Source organism: Hyaena hyaena, unplaced genomic scaffold, assembly GCF_003009895.1.
Source record: "Hyaena hyaena isolate Hyena2069 unplaced genomic scaffold, ASM300989v1 scaffold_2, whole genome shotgun sequence".
Taxonomy (NCBI): domain Eukaryota; kingdom Metazoa; phylum Chordata; class Mammalia; order Carnivora; family Hyaenidae; genus Hyaena; species Hyaena hyaena.
The window spans coordinates 8,492,282-8,513,085 of record NW_024080634.1 but is presented as its reverse complement, the minus strand read 5'-3'; the positions used below and the strand labels follow the sequence as shown (position 1 = coordinate 8,513,085).

The following is a 20,804-nucleotide window of genomic DNA, read 5'->3' as shown; positions in this document are numbered from 1 at the left end:
ACATTTTGGAAAAAAGACAGTACGTGAAGTAAAAAAGCTCACTAGACTAGATGTAGAATGCAGAGTGAAGATGACAGAGGAAAAATAAGTGAACATAAAGATAAGATCAACAGAAATCATCTAATTTGGAGATGCCTGGGTGGCTCAGTTGGTTGAGCATCTGAACCTTGATTTCAACTCAGGTCATGATCCCAGGGTCATGGGATCTAGCCCCAAGTTGGGTTTCGCACTGAGCCTGCTTAAGATTCTCTCTCTCCCTCCTTTTCCTCTTCCCCCGGCTCACTCTAAAATATAAATGAATGAATGAATGAATGAATGAATGAATATAAATAATCATCTAATCTGAAGATCACAGAGGAACAAGATATTTTATTTTATTTTAAAATTTTTTAATGTTTATTTACTTTTTTGAGAGAAAGAGAGAGACAGAGGCGTGAACAGGGGATGGGCACAGAGAGGGAGACACAGAACCTGAAGCAGGCTCCAAGTTCCAAGCTGTCAGCACAGAGCCTGATGCAGGGCTCAAACTCATGGACCATGAGATTATGACCTGAGCTAAAGTCAGGCGCTTAACTGACTGAGCCACCCAGGTGCCCCACAAGATATTTTAAAAATGAAAAAAGCTTCAGGGCAGTATGGAATAATAACAAAAGTTTTCACATGTATGTAAATTAGAGTTCTAGAAGGAGAATGAGAGCAAATGGGGCAGAAATAATATTTGAAAGTATAATGGCTGAAACGGTCTTGAATGTGGTGAAAGACATATTTTCACAGAGTCCAGAATCTCAGCAAACCCCAATGAAGATAAATACAAAGAAAATCATGGTTAGGCACATCATAATCAAATGGCTGAAAACCAACGTGAAAGAGAAATCTTGAAAGTGACCAGAGAAAAATGATGTATTACATACAAGGAACAAGGATTCAAATAATCCTCAATGCCTCATAAGAAGTATAGAGGCCAGAGGCACCTGGGTGGCTCAGTCGGTTAAGTGTCTGACTTTGGTGCAGGTAATGATCTCACTGTTCATGGGTTCCAGTCCCACATCGGGCTCTGCGCTAATGGTGTGCACACTTGGGACTCTCTCTCCCTCTCTCTGTCCCTCCCTTGCTTGCACTCTCTCCCTCTCAAAATAAATAAATACACTTTTAAAAAAAGTAGAGACCACAAGACAAAAGCAAAAAACACTTATAAGGTGAGAAAAGAGGGGTGCTTGGGTGGCTCAGTCGGTTGAGTATCTGACTCTTGGTTTCGGCTCAGGTCATGATCTTGCAGTTTGTGGGACTGAGCCCCACATCAGGCTCTGTGCTAATGCAGAGCCTGCTTGGGATTCTCTCTCTCTCTGTCACTCTCTGCTCCTCCCCTGAGTGCTCCCTCTCTCTCAAAATAAATAATAAAAAATAATGAAGTGCTGTAAAAAGAAAACTATCAACTAAGAAGTCTACGCTCAATAAAAACATTCTTCAAAAATGAAAGCCAAGATATCTACAGATAAAAACAAACACAGAAACAAACAAAAAAACACTAAGAGAGGGCATCTGGGTGGCTCATTCGGTTAAGCATCTGACTCTTGGTTTCAGCGTAGGTCATCATCTCACAGTTCATGGGATCGAGCCCCAAATGGGGCTCTGCACTGACAGCACAGAGTTTGACTGTTTGGGATTCTCTCCCTCTTTCTCTGCCCCTCCCCTGCTCACATGTGCTCTGTCTCTCAAAATAAATAAACTTAAAAAACAACAACAACATAAGAGAACTCATTGTCAGCAAACGTGCCTCTGGAACAACGCTCAAGGCTAAAGTATGCTCTTGGGGCCGAAATGGCACTAGATGGAAACTTGATTTTTCAGAAAGAATAAGAAGCATCAGAAAAAAAATTTTAAAGTCTGAGTAAATAAAAAAGATTCTTTTTCCTCTTGTTTTCTTTAAAATACATAGGACTGTTTGATGCAAAAATTACAATATTACAGAGTTGATATACACATAAATGTAATACACGTGCTAAGACAGTATAAAGATTGGGGTTCGTAAATGCACATATATGACTGCAACGCTTCCGCATATTATAAAGTGTTAAAATACTAACTCTGACTAAACTGTGAAATGCTAATATACACTACAATCACTTGAGCAGTCAGGACACAGTAGTTCAAAGGACACAGTAGTTCAAAGAGGCAGAGCCAAAAATCTAGTAGATAAATTGAAAGGGAATTCTAAAATACATTCAAATAACCTGAAAGAAAGCAAAATGTCATCAAACTAAGGAATTAAAGGGAACAAATAACAAAACTAATAATAATAAATATAAACAAAACCAATTCAATGATTACTTAAAAGTTAATGGACAAAATGGTGCAACCACAGAGATTGTCAGAATGAATGAAAATCCACAAGCACCAATTCTACTTCGTCTGGAAGGACACACCATAAAAACAAAAGCACAGGTAGTTTGAAAGTAAAAGGAAGGTAAATGATACACCATGTGAAGCGCAAGCGGAAGTCTGGAATAGATTAGTTAATATCATGATGGAAAGACAGAAAGACAAAGAAAATTACAAGAGACTAAAGAAGAGACCTCTGAAATTGATAAACATGTCATCCATTAGGAAGTCATAACGCTCATCAGTACGAATGTGCTTAATCACCGAGTTGTGAATGATACAAAGCATAAGGAGCAAACAACTCACAATCGTAGTTGAGAGATCTTTTTTTTCCTTTATTTAAATTCAAGTTAGTTAACATACAGTGTAGTCGTGGCTTCAGAAGTAGAACCCAGTGATTCATCACTTACACAGGACGTCCAGGGCTCATCCTGACAAGCGCCCTAATTGACGCCCATCACCCATTTAGCCCATCCCCCACCCACCTCCCCAGGAGCAACCCTCGGTTTGTTCTCTGCATTTAAGAGTCTTACGGTTTGCCTCTCTCTCTGTTTTTATCTCATTTTTCCCTCCCTTTCCCTATGTCATCTGTTGTATTTCCCAAATTCTGCATATGAGTGAAATTGTATGATATCTGTCTTCCTCTGACCTATTTAGAGATCTTAACACCCCTCTCTCACCAGCTGTAGGACAACTATGCAAGAATCCGAACTGTCTTTTTTCTTTTCTTTTTCTTCTTTCTGGGAGAGGGGTGGGATGTGGGCAGGAAGTTTCAGCCTCTTCAAACTTATTGGAACTGATACAGTGAATTCAATTCCTTCTGCCATATTAATTCATTATTCATCTGTCTTCTCCACTCTATTCCTTTCCTTATTTTCCTGGCTTAAGTTTCTTCATTCTGTGTTGCTCAGCTCTGCCCTCTCCCTTGTTCATCTAAATGTTCTGAAATGTTTTTTTCCACTTCTGCCGAGTTTCCTATTCATAAAATTTAATGCTCCCTATTAATTTATCACAATTAAATAATATACAGGACCCCCATCAAAATGGCTTACCTGCCTTCCTCCAATTAAAACGAGACCCGCAGAACACCTGCACTTCCTTTCTTTTCTCCGTATTTCCATCCATAATGGATAAACTCACATGAGTCCTTTTTTACATAGTCCCTTCCACAACTCCTGGATTCTGAGATTGTTTAAAATTCTTGATGTCACTATTATTACAGAGTTTTCCCTCACACACTAGTAGCATGTTAAATTCTGGCTTAACTGAGCTTGGAGTCGGGCCGGAATCATACAGCGTTAACAGGATCCCGGGGGCTCCTGAAGTGCAGCCCGGGCCGGTCACCCCTGTCCCCGCCCCCCTGGGGAGGAGCCGCCCCGGGGCCGCCCCCCTGGGGAGGAGCCGCCCCCTGTCCCTGCCCCCCTGGGGAGGAGCCGCCCCGGGCCCGCCCCCTGGGGAGGAGCCATCCCGGGCCCGCCCCCTGGGGAAGAGCCGCCCCTGTCCCTGCCCCCGCCCCGGGCCGCCCCCGCCCCCGCCCCGCCACCTCTGCAGCCCGCTGACCACCGCCCCGCTTCCGGGCGGCCCCACATCACCCCCCAGGCCCTCCCGAGGCTGGAATGCACCTCCGGGGCCCCCCTCCCACCCGGGCAGGGCTCTGGGCCTTCGGTTCCCCCTTGGCGTCAGCCCTTTGCTCCCCACCTTCGGGCGCGCCTCCCCGGTTCCTGGTCCACAGACGGCCCCGCTCGGGGTTCCCGCGCGCTCAGGGGGCCGGGGCGCCGCAGCGTCACCGGGAAGGCCCTCCCGCGTGCGCACTGCGGACTCGCGCCTTCCACGCACGGCGTACCCCTCACAGCTTCGTTCCTCCCGCGTGTTTCCCGCGGCTGGGCCCCCGGACCACCATCGGGTCCCCGCGTCCGCGCTGTGGGGCGCCTTGCAGGGTCAGGTCCGGGGATCGCAGAACGCGGGTGGGCGCCCCTCCGCGGCTCCCTCCCCGGGGCTGGAGGCCGCCCGAGTCCCCTGCTCCTCGGGCCCGCAGGTCCCCGGGAGGGGCCGCGCTTGCGGACATGTGGCGCCTCGCTCAGAACTGCTCCCAGCGGGAGCTCACCGGTCATTCCAGAAATGGGTGTCACAACTTTTCATCACACATCATTTGGGGCCCAAAACAACACGTCATCTGTGCGTCATTCACCAGACGGGGACGTGGCCTAAGAGCAAACCCACCTTCCCTGAGGGGACGCGGCCTGACGGGCCAGAGGGACTGGAAGGCTCTTCTGAGCAACGGGGGCGTTGCTGTGGGCAACGTTAGAGCCTCCGGGGGGGGGGGGGTGCCGGTGAGAGGGAGAGTGCTCCCTGGAGGCTAGATTCTGGGGCCCAGTCCTCCCCCCACGGCGTGTGTGAACAGCACAAATGGCTGTCTCCATCTGCAGCTCGAGGCAGTCTAATTACATATATAGGTGGATGTTTGCCATTGATACCTTAGTAATATTCCCGAGCCTGAGATAATGTGCCTCTTTTCCTGACACTGGACAACCATGGTATATAAGTTATCAACCATGACTTAAGTAATTTGCTTTAAATCTTAAATGATCATATCTTTACTTCTTTCATTTCAATCTAGCATCTTCTAGAATAGTAGTTTTCAATTGGGGATTCCCATCACCCATTCATATAGTTTTATTAATATTAGGTGTTTAGGGTGTACTCTAGGCCTACTGAATCTCCTTACTGGATATTCTTGATATATTCCTACCATATATGGTAAGAATGTGCTTGGCACTCTATTTCATGGCACATATGCTGGGTATACTCGTGGTCTAGGATGTTTCTGGATAATTTTGTTGTATCAAGAGTTTTCCTCAGGGTGCCTGGATGGCCCAGTTGTTAAGCATCTGACATTGACTCATGTCAGGATCTCACGGTTCATGAGTTCGAGTCTCACATCCGGTGAGCATGAGACCCACTTGGCGTGCGCTCAAGCCCCACTTTGGGTAAAACACACAAGGCCTGCTTCAGGTGAGCTCTGCTTCTCTCTCCCTCTCTCTGCTTCTCTCTCTCTCTCTCCCCCTCCTGGGATTCTCTCTCTCTGCCGCTTGCTCACTTGTGATCTCTCTCTCTCTCTAAAAAAACGAAACAAAAGTTTTCCTCTATTCATCCATTTTTACAAATAAGATATAATGTTTTCTGTCTTCTTTGAAAATAGGCAGGAATCCTGTTTAAGATACTTTGTCTAAAATTTTCTGGATCGTCTTTGTTTTGTGTGTTGCAGAAAAAAGCAAATTTTCATATCAAGGCCATTATTCTTGTTATAATTCCCATAAAGCCTTTCACCTTTGAAAATTATCCGTTATAAAATTAACCCGTTATTTTAAATCTTTTGCCATCATCCGCAGAGATTTTTCTTAGCTTGTTTTACTTGGATGCTTCCCTGAAAGCTTCCACAGACCACGGGGAGCCAGAATGCCTCACCTGCCACACAGAATGACCCAGAGCCCCATAGAAAAGGATTATATGTCAGGTACTTTGGGGGATAGACTTCTGAAGCCAACACTCAAAAGATCACTGAGACCATACCAGCGGACTGAGTCAGGATTTCCAGAACTTGAGAAGCAGATGGGTTCATGCAACTACCAACCTCAGGCCCAGTGGAACAAGAATTAATTACATAGGGATGCCTGGATGGCTCAGTCGGTTGGGTGACCAACTTCTGCTCAGGTCACAATCTTGCAGTCTGTAAGTTCAAGCCCCACATCAGGCTCTGTGCTCCTCCCCTGTTCACAGTCTGTCTGTCTGTCTCTCTCTCTCTCTCTCTCTCAAAATTAAATAAACATTTAAAAAAGTTTTTTAAAGAATTAATTACATAGACCTGAACGAATCAGTGAGGAATGAGGGATGAGTACAGGTTTTGTTTGGAATACTGTTGATACTATTTTAATGTCTTACTTTCTGGATATATAAGGAAGTTCTCGGTCTTTCCTCTTAAGCTTTTTATAAATTGCAACAATGTAGGAGACTCTATTTTTGTAGGCTGAAATGAGACATTTGTAAGTGATACTCTCTATGCCTGACCCCTTCAGAATTAGAAGATTCTTATGTCCATGTTTCAGGGCAATATAGTCATTTGCCTGGGATTAGTAAGAATGTGTATTCCTGGCTGCCAGGGCATTAACTGGAAACTGGTTATGCAATCAAAGCCTTGCCGGGAGTGTGGTATTAAGAATGATGCTCATTTAATCAGATAGGACCAGATGGTTTTAGAGAACTAAAGTTGCCTTTAGGGAGCCAGCACTCACTTGCAAAGCACTCTTGGGGAATATTGACTTGGCCCGGCACAGCCTGTCTTTGACAAGAACAACATTCTAAGAGCAAAAATGCTGTGTACGATACTTAATATCACTTTATAAGAATATATTTTCTATGTAATTGTCAAGATGTCTATTTTTAGAGCTAGATTCATTTCCTTGCTGATACTTCTCCTTGGTGTTGTTTACTACAAAATGACAGAGGCAAATAATATCATTTCCATAAATCATTAAGTGTCTGTCTTCCCAAAGGACACTTGAAGGACTCTCTCCGTGTGCGCATGCATAAACGCCTATAAATCCAAGCAATGCTGACACCACATTCTAGCACAGTCTATGCTGCTAATGAGTGGGGTATCTGTAAACCCTGTGGGCCTCAAGTACCTCCTCCCATAGGAGAAGAATCTGGACTGGATGGACTCTTAGCTCTCACTAGCCTGGGTTTTATGATGCCATGGCCATCCCTTTATTCTACTTAGTTAAAGAGAATCTCATGCAATATGATAGTACTTAAGCCCAAATCAAGGCAGGGCTTAAAAATTGAGATTTGATGTTTTTTAAATGGGACAAGATAAAACATAGCAGAGGCTGAAATAGGTTTACATACGTTAGTATAAATATATCTCAAAGCATAAATGTTTTTAAAGAGCCAGCTATAGAATATTCTAAAAATGGTAATACCAATTAGGCGTTAAAAATACAAAACAACATATGTGCTATTTATGCAGATAAATATACAGTTTTTATATATAGTTTTTTTTAAAATATTTTTTTATTTATTTCTAGGAGAGAAAGAGACAGCATGAGCAGGGGAGGGTCATAGAGAGAGGGAGTCACAGACTGAAACAGGCTCCAGGCTCCGAGCTGGCAGTCAGCACAGAGCCCGACGCGGGGCTCGAACCTACGAACCGCGATATCATGACCTAAGTAAAGTCGGACGCTTAACCGACTAAGCCACCCAGGCGCCCCTGTTGTTTTTTTTTTTAACTCATCATGCTTGTGGTCTCCAGGGAAGGAAGGAAGCAAAGTGATCTTATAGTTTCTCTATAATGAGTTTTTTAACTAAAGCAAATATGGCATCACATTCATTTTGAAGAAGCATGTACATGAATATTTAAATGAGTCCCAAACAGATGGTGCATCTCAAGCAAGGAACTTTTTAAAAAAATTTTTTTAATGTTTTTTTTTTCTTAAATAATTTATTGTCAAGTTGGTAAAACTTGAGACAGTGTGGGTAGGGGAGGGGCAGAGAGAGAGGGGGACACAGAATCTGAAGCAGGTTCCAGGCTCCGAGCTGTCAGCACTAGCCAGACACAGGGCTCAAACTCATGAACCGTGAGATCATGACCTGAGCTGAAGTCAGCGCTTAACTGACTGAGCCACCGAGGTGCCCCTTCAATCAAAGAACTTTTTAAAAATGAAGATCCTTGGGCCTCTCCCCAATAATTCAGGGTCAGTGGGTCTGAAGTAGACCTCACGTATCTGAATTTTTAAACATATGCACGTGATTCTCTTGCATAGCAGCCGGTAATAAAAAATAGCACTATTTATTTTAAAAAAAATTTTTTTAATGTTTTTTTATTTATTTTTAGGAGAGAGAGAGAGACAGCGTGAGCAGGGGAGGGTCAGAGAGAGAGGGAGTCACAGACTGAAACAGGCTCCAGGCTCTGAGCTGCCAGTCAGCACAGAGCCCAACGCGGGGCCCGAACCCACGAACCGCGAGATCATGACCTAAGCGAAAGTCGGACGCTTAACCAACTAAGCCACCCAGACGCCCCAAAATAGCACTATTTAAAATAAAATTAAACAAAAGGCACAAAAATGGTCATAAAAGCATTTCTCATAATAGCCCAAAAATGAAAACAACTCGAGTATCCATCAACTGGTGAATGGATAAATGTGGTCTATCCACACAATAAAACATTATCTGCATAAAAAGCAAAGAAGTCCTGATATATACCAGAAAATGGATGAACCTTGATAACGTTATGCTAAGTTAAAGAAGCCAGGCACAAAGGATAAAATGTGTGATTCCATTTATACAAAAGGCCCAGAAGAGGAAAGTCTACATAGAAAAAAGTATATTCGTGGTTTTTATTGCTGAGAGAATGGATAGTTTGGGAGGGCGGGGGGTTGTAACAGCTAGTGGGGCCTGGGGTTTTGGGGGAGTGACTGATGAAAATGTTCTGGAAGTAGATCATGATGATGGCTGCACAACTCTGTGAATACACTAGAAAGCCGTTAATTGCATACTTTCAGTGGGGGAATCGTGTAGTGTATGAATTACATCTCAATACAGTGGTTTTAAAAAGACAATCAAGGGGCGCCTGGGTGGCTTAGTCGATTAAGCGTCCAACTTTCACTTAGGTCATGATCTCGCGGTTCGTGGGTTCGAGCCCCGCGTCAGGCTCTGTGCTGACTGGCAGCTCAGAGCCTGGAGCCTGTTTCAGTCTGTGGCTTCCTCTCTCTCTGACCCTCCCCTGCTCACGCTGTCTCTCTCTCTCTCTCCCCCCTAGAAATAAAGAAAAAAAAATTAAAAAAAAAAAATCAAAAATTACACCTTTAATTTCACTATACAACTGAAATAAATTAGATAGAATTAACTGACATATGTAAAGAACTTAATAGAAGAATAGAGGATGATACTTATTTTATGAGAAGATGGGGGTCATTGAAAATGACAGGCAGTTTCTAGCTATTCACGAGAAATTAAATGCAGGTATTTGCCTTGGCTTCTTCCTGGAACCCCACTGACATGACTTTTGGGGGCGCCTCTGTGGCTCAATATGTTAGCATCTAACTCTGGATTTCAGCTCAGGTCTGCAATGAGTGTGGAGTCTGCTCAGTGCTCTTTCTCTCCCTCTGCCCCTCCCCCACTTGTGCTCTCTCACTCTCTCTCTCAAAATAAATAAACATTTTTTAAAAAAAAGACATGTTCTTTTAAAGGATAAACTTACAAGGACAAAAAGAACAAATAAAAGGCTACTGTGTTAAAAACAAACCAACAAACAACAGTCCACAAATTCTGAAGGCAGAAAAGGAAATGTCTGAGTAATAACTGACTTAACCGGAAAAAAATCTAAGACATCACTTCATATACAAAGCGATGTGGGGAAGTGAGAAGCAGATTCAGATTCCTTCCTCATCCCTGGATGGCAGGGAACTGCCCGCTCCTAGATGGACAGGATTAGTCTCTGCACAAGTTGAACCAGAGGGCAGAAGGACTCTGGCCTCTTGGTCATGAGGGCAGCTGAGGTGGGGACCCAGACCCAGGACAGGGGATCCATCTGAGAAGTCCGTATCTTAAACAAGAAGACATTCCTATCCCCTTCCCAATCTGCATCCAGAACCCTGGCAACCAGAATTGCTCTCCACTTAAGTCATCATCTCCATTATCACCTCCACAACCGCCACCGCCATCATCACCACCATCATCATCATGGCTACCGCCTTCACCTCCACCTTCACCTCCGCCACCACCACCACCTTCACCTTCATCACCACCACTTTCACCTCCACCACCACCTCTACCATCATCACCACCACCTCCACCACCACCCTCACCTCCACTTTCACCTCCACCACCTCCACCTTCACCTCCACCATCACCTCCACCACCACCTCTACCATCATCACCACCACCTCCACCACCTTCACCTCCACCTTCACCTCTGCCACCACCATCACCTCCACCTTCACCNACCACCTTCACCTCCACCTTCACCTCTGCCACCACCATCACCTCCACCTTCACCTCCACCACCACCTCTACCATCATCACCACCACCTCCACCACCACCTTCACCTCTGCCACCACCATCACCTCCACCATCACCTCCACCTTCACCTCCACCATCATCTCCACCACCACTTCCACCACCACCTTCACCTCCACTTTCACCTCCACCACCACCACCTTCACCTCCACCATCACCTCCACCTTCACCTCCACCACCTCCACCATCATCTCCACCACCACCTCCACCATCATCTCCATCACCTCCATCACCACCTCCACCATCATCTCCACCACCACCTCCACCATCACCTCCACCTTCACCTCCACCTCCACCATCATCTCCACCACCTCCATCACCACCTCCACCACCATCACCTCCACCACCATCTCCACCACCTTCACCCCCACCATCACCTCCGCCACTATCTTCACCTCCACCATCACCACCATCATGAATCACATCTCAGTACAGTGTTTTTAAAAAGACAACCAAAAATTAAACATTTAATTTCATTATATAACTGAGAAATAAATTAGAATCAACTGACATATGGAAAAAGCACTTAATCGAAGAATAGAGGATGATACTTTATGAGAAGACTTGGGTCATTGAAAATGACAGGCAGTTTCTAGTTATTCATGGGAAATTAAATGCAGATATCTGCATCATCTCCACCCCACCATCATCCCCACCAGCACCACCACATCTACCACCCCCACCACCTCCACCATTACCAACATCGCCACCTCTATCACCATCAGCACCATCACCACCTTCACTATCACCTCCACATCCACCACCATCACTTCCACCACTATCCCCTCCACACCCACTAACACCATCACCACCACCACCATCCCCTCCACATCCACCACCACCATCACCTCCACTATCCCCACTACCACCTGAAGAAATGGAAAATTCCTCCCTGGGGAAGATCACCTAAACCAACAGAAAAAGCCCAAGTCCAAGATCCCTAACAGAAAGCCATTAAGTCCTCTCGAAATCATCCCATGGTAAAGTCTACCACACAGAGAGTCATGATCATGATCATCGCTTTTTAGCACCTTAATCTTAAATACAATCAAGGGTCCCCAGACATCTGAGAAAAACATCTTACATAAAAACAAAAAGGAAACCAGAGAAAGGGGACACTTAGAGAAACAGAGAATGCAGACAGTTGAAGAAAATGTGTGAAAAGAAAAACCATATTTAATAAACTCAGAGTTCAGAAAAATCATGAACCTGTACAACAACAGGAAGCTATTTAAGAAGGGAGTAGCCGAAGAAAACAAAAAGAAAAATAAGTTTGAGACATAAAGCATGATCTTCGATCCCCCATAAAATATGATCCTCGATAGGGGAAAAAATAGACCGTGGTATAAAAAGTGGAAGAAATGTCCCAGAAAGGAGAGAAAGACAAAAACACAGAAGAGATTAGAAAATTGGAGGGTTAGTGGGCGCCTGGGGGGCTCAGTCGGCTGGGCGTCCGACTTCGGCTCAGGTCACCATCTCGTGGTTCGTGAGTTCAAGCCTCATGTCGGGCTCTGTGCTGACAGCTCGGAGCCTGGAGCTGCTTCAGATTCTGTGTCTCCCTCTCTCTCTGACCCTCCCCTGCTCACGCTCTGTCTCTCTGTCTCTCTGTCTCTCTCTCTCAAAAATCAATAAACAGTTAAAAACATTCTTTTTAAACAGAAAGAAAATTGGAGAGTTAGTCCAAAGGTCCACTATGTAAATTAAGAGGAATTCTGAAAAGAATGAAGGAAAGAACATGCAAACTAACAGGAAATGAACCACCACAAAGGTAGTGTCCCCATCCTTTCCCAGAAGCAATGGGCACGATTTTGCAGATCCCAAGGGCCCAGCAAGCACCAACAATGAGGAAAAGACCTCTACCCAGCACCTCATCTTCAAAACATAAAGGTGGATCCTAAAGTCTCCCAGAAAGGAGAAAAACAATAGCAGGCACAAGAGAGAGACTGGCATCGGGCTTCTCAACACTGCCATCCGGACAGAACAGGGAGCCGCGCCTTCACACTTCCCAGACCCATCTGTCCAGCCTGGAACTCTGTGCCTAACAGGAAAGGGAAACCATGCAGTTGGGGGCAGGAGCATCCACGTTTTGTGGTAATCCTTGTGGCGCCTTTAGACCTTGACCATATTACACAAATATTAATTTGATCACAGTTGCTTTGTTAATATTCAAGAAACAATCTTTTCATAGAGAAACGAAAATACCCATTGGGTTACAAAGACGCCCATAAGATAGAAATTCATCATCCCGTATTTCCTCTTTGTAGTACAGTAAAATCAGAAACTAAAATTTTAAATAGAATATTTGTTAAATAAGCCACGGAATGAATGGGGATATGTCTTTTCAGTCACAGAATGGAGAGGCTTTGGAAATTTCTTTTAAAGAAAATTTTGGCAGTTGGGGCGCCTGGGCGGCTCAGTCAGTTAGGAGTCCAAGTCTTGATTTTAGCTCAAGTCACAATTTCATGGCTTGTGAGATCGAGCCCCAAGTCAGGCTCTGTGCTGACAGTGCGAAGCCTGCTTGGGATTCTCTCCCTCCCTCTGTCTCTTCCCCTCCCCTGCTCACTCTCCCTCTTTCTCAAAATAAACTTAAAAAAATAAAATAAAATAGAATCTGGTGATCCTAAAAGTAAGGAGATTAAACATGGTCATCAGTCTTAGTGTGAAGGGAGTGAGCCAGGGTGCCCAGGATGAATGTCACCAGCCCAGCACAGAGCGATTTGGTGTCACATGTCAAGCCCATAAAGATGCCGGTGCACCTCCATCTTACTAAAAGCACTACTGGAATGCATCCTAAGGAAATACTCCAAAAGAAAGACAGTATGTTTCACACCAAGAATCACTGTAAAGTCATTTATGATAAAAAACAAATGTTCAAAAATATAAGCATAGTGAAGAAAATTAGGACACACCAACTTGATCAACTATTATAAGAACTATTTAAATGACCACTGTGACTGTCAAAGCAGGAACAAGTTTATGATACAATAAGTAAGATTAACTACAAAGGAATAAAGTAAATCAATTAGGATGCACCCAAAGAACAGAGTATTTAAGTTTTAAATGATCATTACAAGGGGCGCCTGAGTGGCTCAGTTGGTTAAGCATCTGACTCTTGATTTAGGCTCAGGTCATGACCTCGTGGCAGCCGTGAGTTCGAGACCCATGTTGGGCTCTGCATTGACAGTGTGGAGCCTGCTTGGGATTCTCTCCCTCTCCCTCTCTCTCTCTGCCCTCTTCTCTCTCTGTCTCAAAATACATAAACAAACAAACAAACAAATAAATAAATAAATTTTAGGGGCGCCTGGGTGGCTCAGTCATTTAAGCATCTGACTCTAGCTCAGGTCATGATCTCATAGTTCGTGGGTTCGAGCCCCACGTTGGGCTCTGTTCTGACAGGTCGAAGCCTAGAGCCTGCTTCAGATCCTGTATCTCCCTCTCTCTCTCTGCCCCTTCCCTGCTCACGCTCTGTCTCTCTCAAAAATGAATAAATGTTGAAATAAATAAATAAATTTTTTAAAAATAAGAAGTGATCATTATGAAAAACAGCACATTACAAGAAAAGAAATGAAGAGCACATGACGCCCAGGACTGTGAACAGAGTGCGCGCTGCTCTGCTGCCCCTCTGCCCCTTGTTCACTGCGACCCCTGGGGCAGACAGGGCTCTAAGAATGTGATCTGTAAAAGGTTACTGGAAAACTCTCCTCCCAGGATAGAAAACTCTGTGCTGTTTACAAAACCACCAGCGGGTCTTCAGCTGTAAAATCTAGACTCCCCTCCACCGCCCGCCGATCTGGGGTCTGGAAAGTGGGGGCTGAGAAGTAGCAGGATTCTGTCCAGCAGGTGGCAGGAGAGAGAAGGCAAGGACACCTGCGCCCTGGGGGTTGGGGGGTGGGGGGGGGGTTTGGTGGGGGAGCAGAGCAGCAGGGCTCATGGTTCAGGGACAGGAATGAGCCGGCGCTTGTAGGGACAACGCTGCTGCCGTCCTCTCCCGTCCCTGGGACACTCCCCAGAGATGACTGACCACGTGTCACCCCGCCTTCTTACCACCAGCTCTCCTTCGACCCCTCCAGCCTGGCTCCTGTCTTCACCCCTCCTCAGAAGCCACTTCTGACACGGCCACCAAGGACCTCTGTGTCATCTAGGACAACGGTCACTTTTTTGTCCTCACCGGACTCAGTCTCTCGGAAGCAGCAGACCCTCCAGTGTGAAAAATGTTCCTCCTTGGCTACCTTAACACCACACGCTCCTGGTCTCCTCCTGCCTCAAAGAGGGTCCCCCTTTGCCCCCTCAACTGGCCTCTGCTCAGCCTCTATGCAGCTCTAAGCTCGGGGCCCCTCCGAGCCCAGCATCCTCACTACTGACCCCCCCCACTTTAGCTCCATCCACGTTAGCTGGATTCCATGGGCCTCTTCCCCCAGAGCTCAACGAGACAAAGCTCAGTCTGCAACCATCTACCTCACTTCTTCATCTGGATGTCTCGTTCAAACTTAACCCCCCTGCAGAGATGGTGCCTCCGCTGAAGTGGGTGTCTACACTCAATGGCTAGAAGCAACCATTCATTCCATCCCCACCCCCACATTCAATCCATCAGCAAGATTACCAGGTCTTCCTCCAAAACAGGCCCCCAAATCTCCACTTCTGTATCGTTCTATCCCGCCACCCTGGTCTAAGCCGCCATGACACCTCATCCGTTACCAAGAAAGTTTGTACCCTTTTAGTCCATTCACCCCATAGTAGCCAAAATGAGTTTTCAAGAAGGAGATGAGATTACTTCTCCACTTAAACCTCTTACATCATCCCCACTGCATCTGAGAGAGAACCTAGAACATCGCTGTGCCCCATGGGCCACCCACCCGAAGCTCCCACCTCCTGTGGTACCCCCACCCCTCATTCTGGCAATGGCGGGCTCATGGCAGCTCTTAGAACTTTCTAAGCTCTTTCCTGCCTCAGGGACTTTGCACTTGCTCTTCCCTTTGCTTGAAACAGCCTTCCCTCTACCCTTCCTTCCCATCTTCAGACATAAGTGACCTTAGTGTCCCCACCAAGAAATATACCTTAACACCAAGGTGCCATGTCTTAAACATAATAACTAAGCTAACATGACCAAATTAACAAACTCCTATACCAAATAAAACTCTCATGCCAAACTCCTACACCAAGTAAAAAAGATTACATTGCATGTAATAGCCTTTTTAAAATTGTTGATAGGGTGTATGAAATGTATTACATTTAAGTTGCCCCAGGCCACAAAGGTATTTCACTAAACGGGAAGATTTTCTTCCTCCTATAAACCCACTAACCAACTGGGAAACCTACATGTTACGTTTGGATAAGGTACTGGTACTCGAGCTGAGCACTGAGGTCCCAAATGCTATCACCTGAAGAATGCTGACGTATGAGAGACAGCATAGCCACACGCCTCTGAGACCAACCTGTCTCTCTAAGGTAGCACTTTGAGTGGTTTCTCCTACAGTGAGAATTAATTTGGACTCAGTTGTCACAAGTCATTTCTGAAATGAAGCTGAGTACAAACAACCAAGTCAAAAAATACATGAATTAAACAAATGTGTACTTGTATCTGTGGAGAGTCATGGGTGAGATCTTGGGAGAAGTAAGGATGCAGTGACTGGTGGAGAGACTGAAGCCACATGATCTCCAGGAGACAAATTCCTAATATTAGCCTCATTAGCATAAATCTGCATTGAATTGAAATAATTTTAATTGATGCTTTTAATTTTAATTAGTTTTAATTTTAATTAATAATTGATTTTAATTTTAACTCATTTTAATTGATGTTAATTTTAATTCACTTTAATTTTCATAATTTTATGTCTGTATTTAATTGAAAGTAATCAAAGATGAGACAACACCAGAAGAAAAAAAACCTGTCGAGACTGTGACTAGATCTTACTTTCCCCCTTTATCAGACTAAAAAAGCAAAATTCAACTCATTTTAAAAAGAAAGAATTAAAATAGGGTGATGCAATATTATAAAATTAACTACAATAAGTTACACGAGAAGTCACTTCATTACAAGATAGCTTCGTAAACACAATCTGGGAACTCAAATTTGTACGTATTTATTTAGTGTATTTAAGATGACTGAATGCAGTATTTCTTTATTTCAGTGTTGTAAAACTTACAACGAGTTATAAAATATAGAAAAATACAGCAAAAATATGAAAAGCATAGATTTGGAACATGCGTTAGTAAAAACCAAACCTTGCATTATCTCTATGCATAAGACTTCATCAGGATAAGGAATATATTAAAAGTCATGTTAACTTAAAGATCATTATTTGAGGGGCACCTGAGGGGGTCAGTATGTTAAGCATCAGACTTCAGCTCAGGTCATGATTTACCTGTTAGTGAGTTCAAGCCCCACATTAGGCTCTGTGCTGACAGCTCAGAGCCTGGAGCCTGCTTCAGATTCTGTGTCTCCCCCTCTCTGTACCCCTTCCCCACTCACACTCTGTCTCTCTCAAAAATAAAAAAACATAAAAAATTATTTTTAAAAGATCATTATTTATTAAACAGTCTTGGATGCTGATTTTTATCTGCATTTATGATGACTTGGGCCTCAATGGGGTGTTCAAGCTTACCTTTGACCCAGGAGGGGGAGCCAAGCCAAGAAATGAATAAATAATATTTTCTTCTTTGGCAGAGAAGAAAGAGTCAAAATCCTTGAAGAAAAAAAAAATGTTTAAACTCATTGGGCACTTGAGAGCCAGAATATTTTCCTAAGTTGATCTTTTCTATTAATCATTAAGTTAGAAGCTACACAAAAGGCTATCCCAGTTCGTTTTGTCAAAGATGACTAGCCCCCAAAGGTAAGAATCTCTGACTGTGAACTTTACATTTGTTTTTCTCATTTCACTGTGCAGAATACAGAACAGTGAGAACTCACACACAAACACACACACACAGACACACAGACACACACACACACACACACACCTGGTGGTGCTCTGAAATTGCTGATAAGACAGATATACAGAGTGAGGGGTTCTCCGAAAGTTTCACATCTCTAGCTGGTTTCCTTGCAATCTGGCCCCGTGGATTTGACCCTGACCAGTGGGGACGAAGACGACACAGGATTTCTCCAGTGTTGCTATAGCAGCTTCTACCGGACCACCCCTATCTCAGACCTTCAGATACCAGCAGCCAGAAGGCTACTGAGGGCTTACCGCATTGCTTGTTTTGGCAAAGTGGGAGAAACTACAGAATGAGGTGAGTCCTGGTAGATGACTGAAATCTGAAGCTCAGCTAAGTCCCCCGCCACCCCGCCACCCAGCAGGTGGGCTCAGCCCTACCAGTAATGCGGCTGTCCAAAGCTTGGAAGAATTTCATTTCATATCATTAATATGTTTGTTTGTTTATTTATTTATTTATTTATTTATTTTGGAGAGAGAGTAAGCGAGTGCCCAAGTGGGGAAGGGGCAGAGAGAGAGAGAGAACCGAAGCAGGCTCCAGGCTCTGAGCTGTCAGCACAGAGCCTGACGCCGGGCTCAAACCCACGAACCATGAGATCATGACCTGAGCCAAAGTTGGACACCTAACTGACTGAGCCCCCCGGGTGCTCCTCATTTCATACAATTAAAACATAAAAGATATTCCCTGGACTACTTCCCCAGACCGCTGATCTCTGTCAGCAGGGCAGGGATGCAGCCTCTTTGCACACTGAGGGTGGTGTGTCTGGCCCAGCTTGAACACACGGCACTCAGGGGAAGGGGGAAGACCTTCCCCATGAAAGAAAATTAGATAGATAATTAGATTGATGAGTGGCTTCTTGATAGCAACTCAGAAGTCAGAAGAAAGTAAAATAATAATTTCAGTGTGTTTAGAAAAAATAACCATCAACCCAGAATTTTAGACCTGGTGAAACTATATTTTTTAGACATGAAGTAAAAGAGACATTAGTCTTTTTTTTTTTAAGGGAAGAGACCACAAGCGGGGAATAGGGGCAGAGAGGAGAGAGAGAGAATCTTAAGTAGGCTCCACGCTCAGCACAGAGCCCGACACGGGGCTTGATCCCACAACCCTGGGATCATGACCTGAGCTGAAGAAAAGAGTCAGATGCTCAACCGATTAAGCCACCCAGGTGCCCCCGAAAAAATGTTCTTTTTACCTCAAAATTTAGTGAACTTAGCACCAAGAGAGACTCACTTATTAGAAATGCCTACATTGTGGGGTGGGATGAAGGCCAACAAACTAAGGTGCTAAAACAACAAAACACAGGGCACCTGGGTGGCTCAGTCAGTTAAGCGTTCAACTCTAGATTTCAGTCACGATGTCACAGTTCATGAGAATGAGCCCCAAATCAGGCTCTGTGCTGACACTACGGAGCCTGCTTGGGATTCTCTCTCTCTGCCTCTCTCTCTGCCCCTCCCACGCATACACTCTCTCCCTCCAAATAAATAAGTAAACTTAAAAAAAAAAACCTCATGTAAGTAAGGAAACAGTGAGTGAGGAGTTAACGTCTCTTTTGATATCTGGTGCATGCGTAGTTTTTTGTTTTGTTTTGTTATTTTATTTTTAAAATTTATTTTGAAAGAGTGAGAGTGAGAGAGCAGGGGAGGGGGAGAGAGACGGGGAGAGAAAGTCGCAGCCAGGCTTCATGCTGTCAGCACAGAGCCCGACTGTGGGCTTGAACCCACAGACCATGAGATCATGACCTGAGCCAAAACCAAGAATCAGATGCTTATCCTACTGGGCCACCCAAGCCCCCCTGGTGCCCACATGGTTGAACATTTTATTATTCCTCTTTAAACTCTATTTTTATCACGTTATATTTCATAGTAAGCTTTTTTTTTAAGTTTATTTATTTATTTTGAGAGAGAAAGAGAGAGAGACAGCACAAGTGGGGGTTGGGGGGGAGACAGAGAGAGAGGGAGAGAGAGAAACCCAAGCAGACTCCGCACTGTCAGCAAGAAGCCAGATGTGGAGCTCGAACTCATGAGCCATGAGATCATCAATCAAGAGTCGGACACTTAACCTACTGAGCCACCTAGGCGCCCGTCATAGTAAGTTTTTAATCATGTGAAATAGCTCCTTCAGTGCCACCTGTGGTGGAGTGAGCCCTGCCCCGACCCTTGCTGGGCTGGCATCCCGCTTCCCTGCAGGCCTGAGGATGCCCGCCTGTGCCAGGGGGCCAAGGTCCCCATTGGCTGCGTTCAGGCCCCAGCAGGCACCCAGCCCGTACCTGGGCTAAGACGCGCAGCCTCCAACCCAGCACCCAGACACGTCCATGACGTCCAGCTGGTACTCCCTGGGCAGGCGGGTAAGTGGGCCTTCGCTGTGCCCGGCTCCACGTCGGATGTCTCCTTCCTCTAGCTAATGGCTGCCTGCCATGCCCTTGTGACACGCTCTTCATCTGCTCTGCACGGGGCAGCACAGGCAGGGCCATGGAGGTGCACAGAGCTGCCCTCCTCTCCCTGCCCTGGCGCGAGAAGCCACTGCTTGTCCCTCAATTCCCTCTACCATGTTAAACCTGACATAGCCTTCAGAACCATTGAGTCTCCTTTTAAAATCCGAATCTCCAGGGGTGCCCGACTTAGTCGGTTGAGCGTCCAACTTTGGCTCAAGTCACGATCTCACGGTTCATGGGGTCGAGCCCCACGTCGGGCTCTGTGCTGACAGCTCAGAGCCTGGAGCTGCTTCGGATCCTATGTCTCCCTCTCTCTCTCTGCTCCTCCCCTGCTCGTGCTCTGTCTCTCTCTGTCTCTCAAAAATAAATGTGGGGTGCCTCAGTGGCTCAGTCGGTTAAGCGTCCCACTTCAGCTCAAGTCATGATCTCGCGGTCTGTGGATTGGAGCCCCGCGTCAGGCTGTGTGCTGACAGCTCAGAGCCTGGAGCCTGCTTCAGATTCTGTGTCTCCCTCTCTCTCTCTGACACTCCCCTCCTCACACTGTCTTTCTCTCTCTCTCTCTCAGAAATAAATAAAAAACATTTAAAAATTTTTAAATTAATAAATGTTAAAAAAAGTTTTTTTAATCTGAACCTACAATACAAATAATCATTTTTAGCTACTTTCGGGAAACAAAGCCCTCTGCGTCATCAGTGCACTTTTCTTAAGAGTGTCGACAGACTAGGGGTGCCTGGGTAGCTCAGTCGGTCAAGCGTCCGACTTTGGCTCAGGTCATGATCTTATGGTTCATGAGTTTGAGCCCCACGACAGGCTCTATGTTGACAGCGCAGAGCGTGGAACCTGCTTCAGATTCCGTGTCTCCCTCTCTGCCCCTCCCCTGCTCACCTTCTGTCTCTCCCCCCCCCCCCAAAAATAAGTAAACGTAAAAAAAAAACACATAAACAAAGAGTGTCCGCAGACAGCAGGAAAGCAAATTTGGCAAAG

General features: G+C 45.2%; 1 protein-coding gene across 2 annotated transcripts in view; it reads right to left on the bottom strand.

Moving 5' to 3' along the window:
• The window catches only part of LOC120229289 (SH3 domain-binding glutamic acid-rich protein-like), a 57,419-nt gene that overhangs the window by 24,238 nt on the left and 12,377 nt on the right, over positions 1 to 20,804 (bottom strand). Inside the window, exon 3 of one of the 2 annotated variants that reach the window (XM_039228191.1) lies at positions 17,056 to 17,136. The exons of the other annotated variant lie outside the window; for it this stretch is intronic. Within the exon in view, the coding sequence (XP_039084122.1) occupies positions 17,056 to 17,136 (81 nt within the window). The remainder of the gene's footprint in view (positions 1 to 17,055; positions 17,137 to 20,804) is intronic. 2 annotated transcript variants of the gene reach the window in all.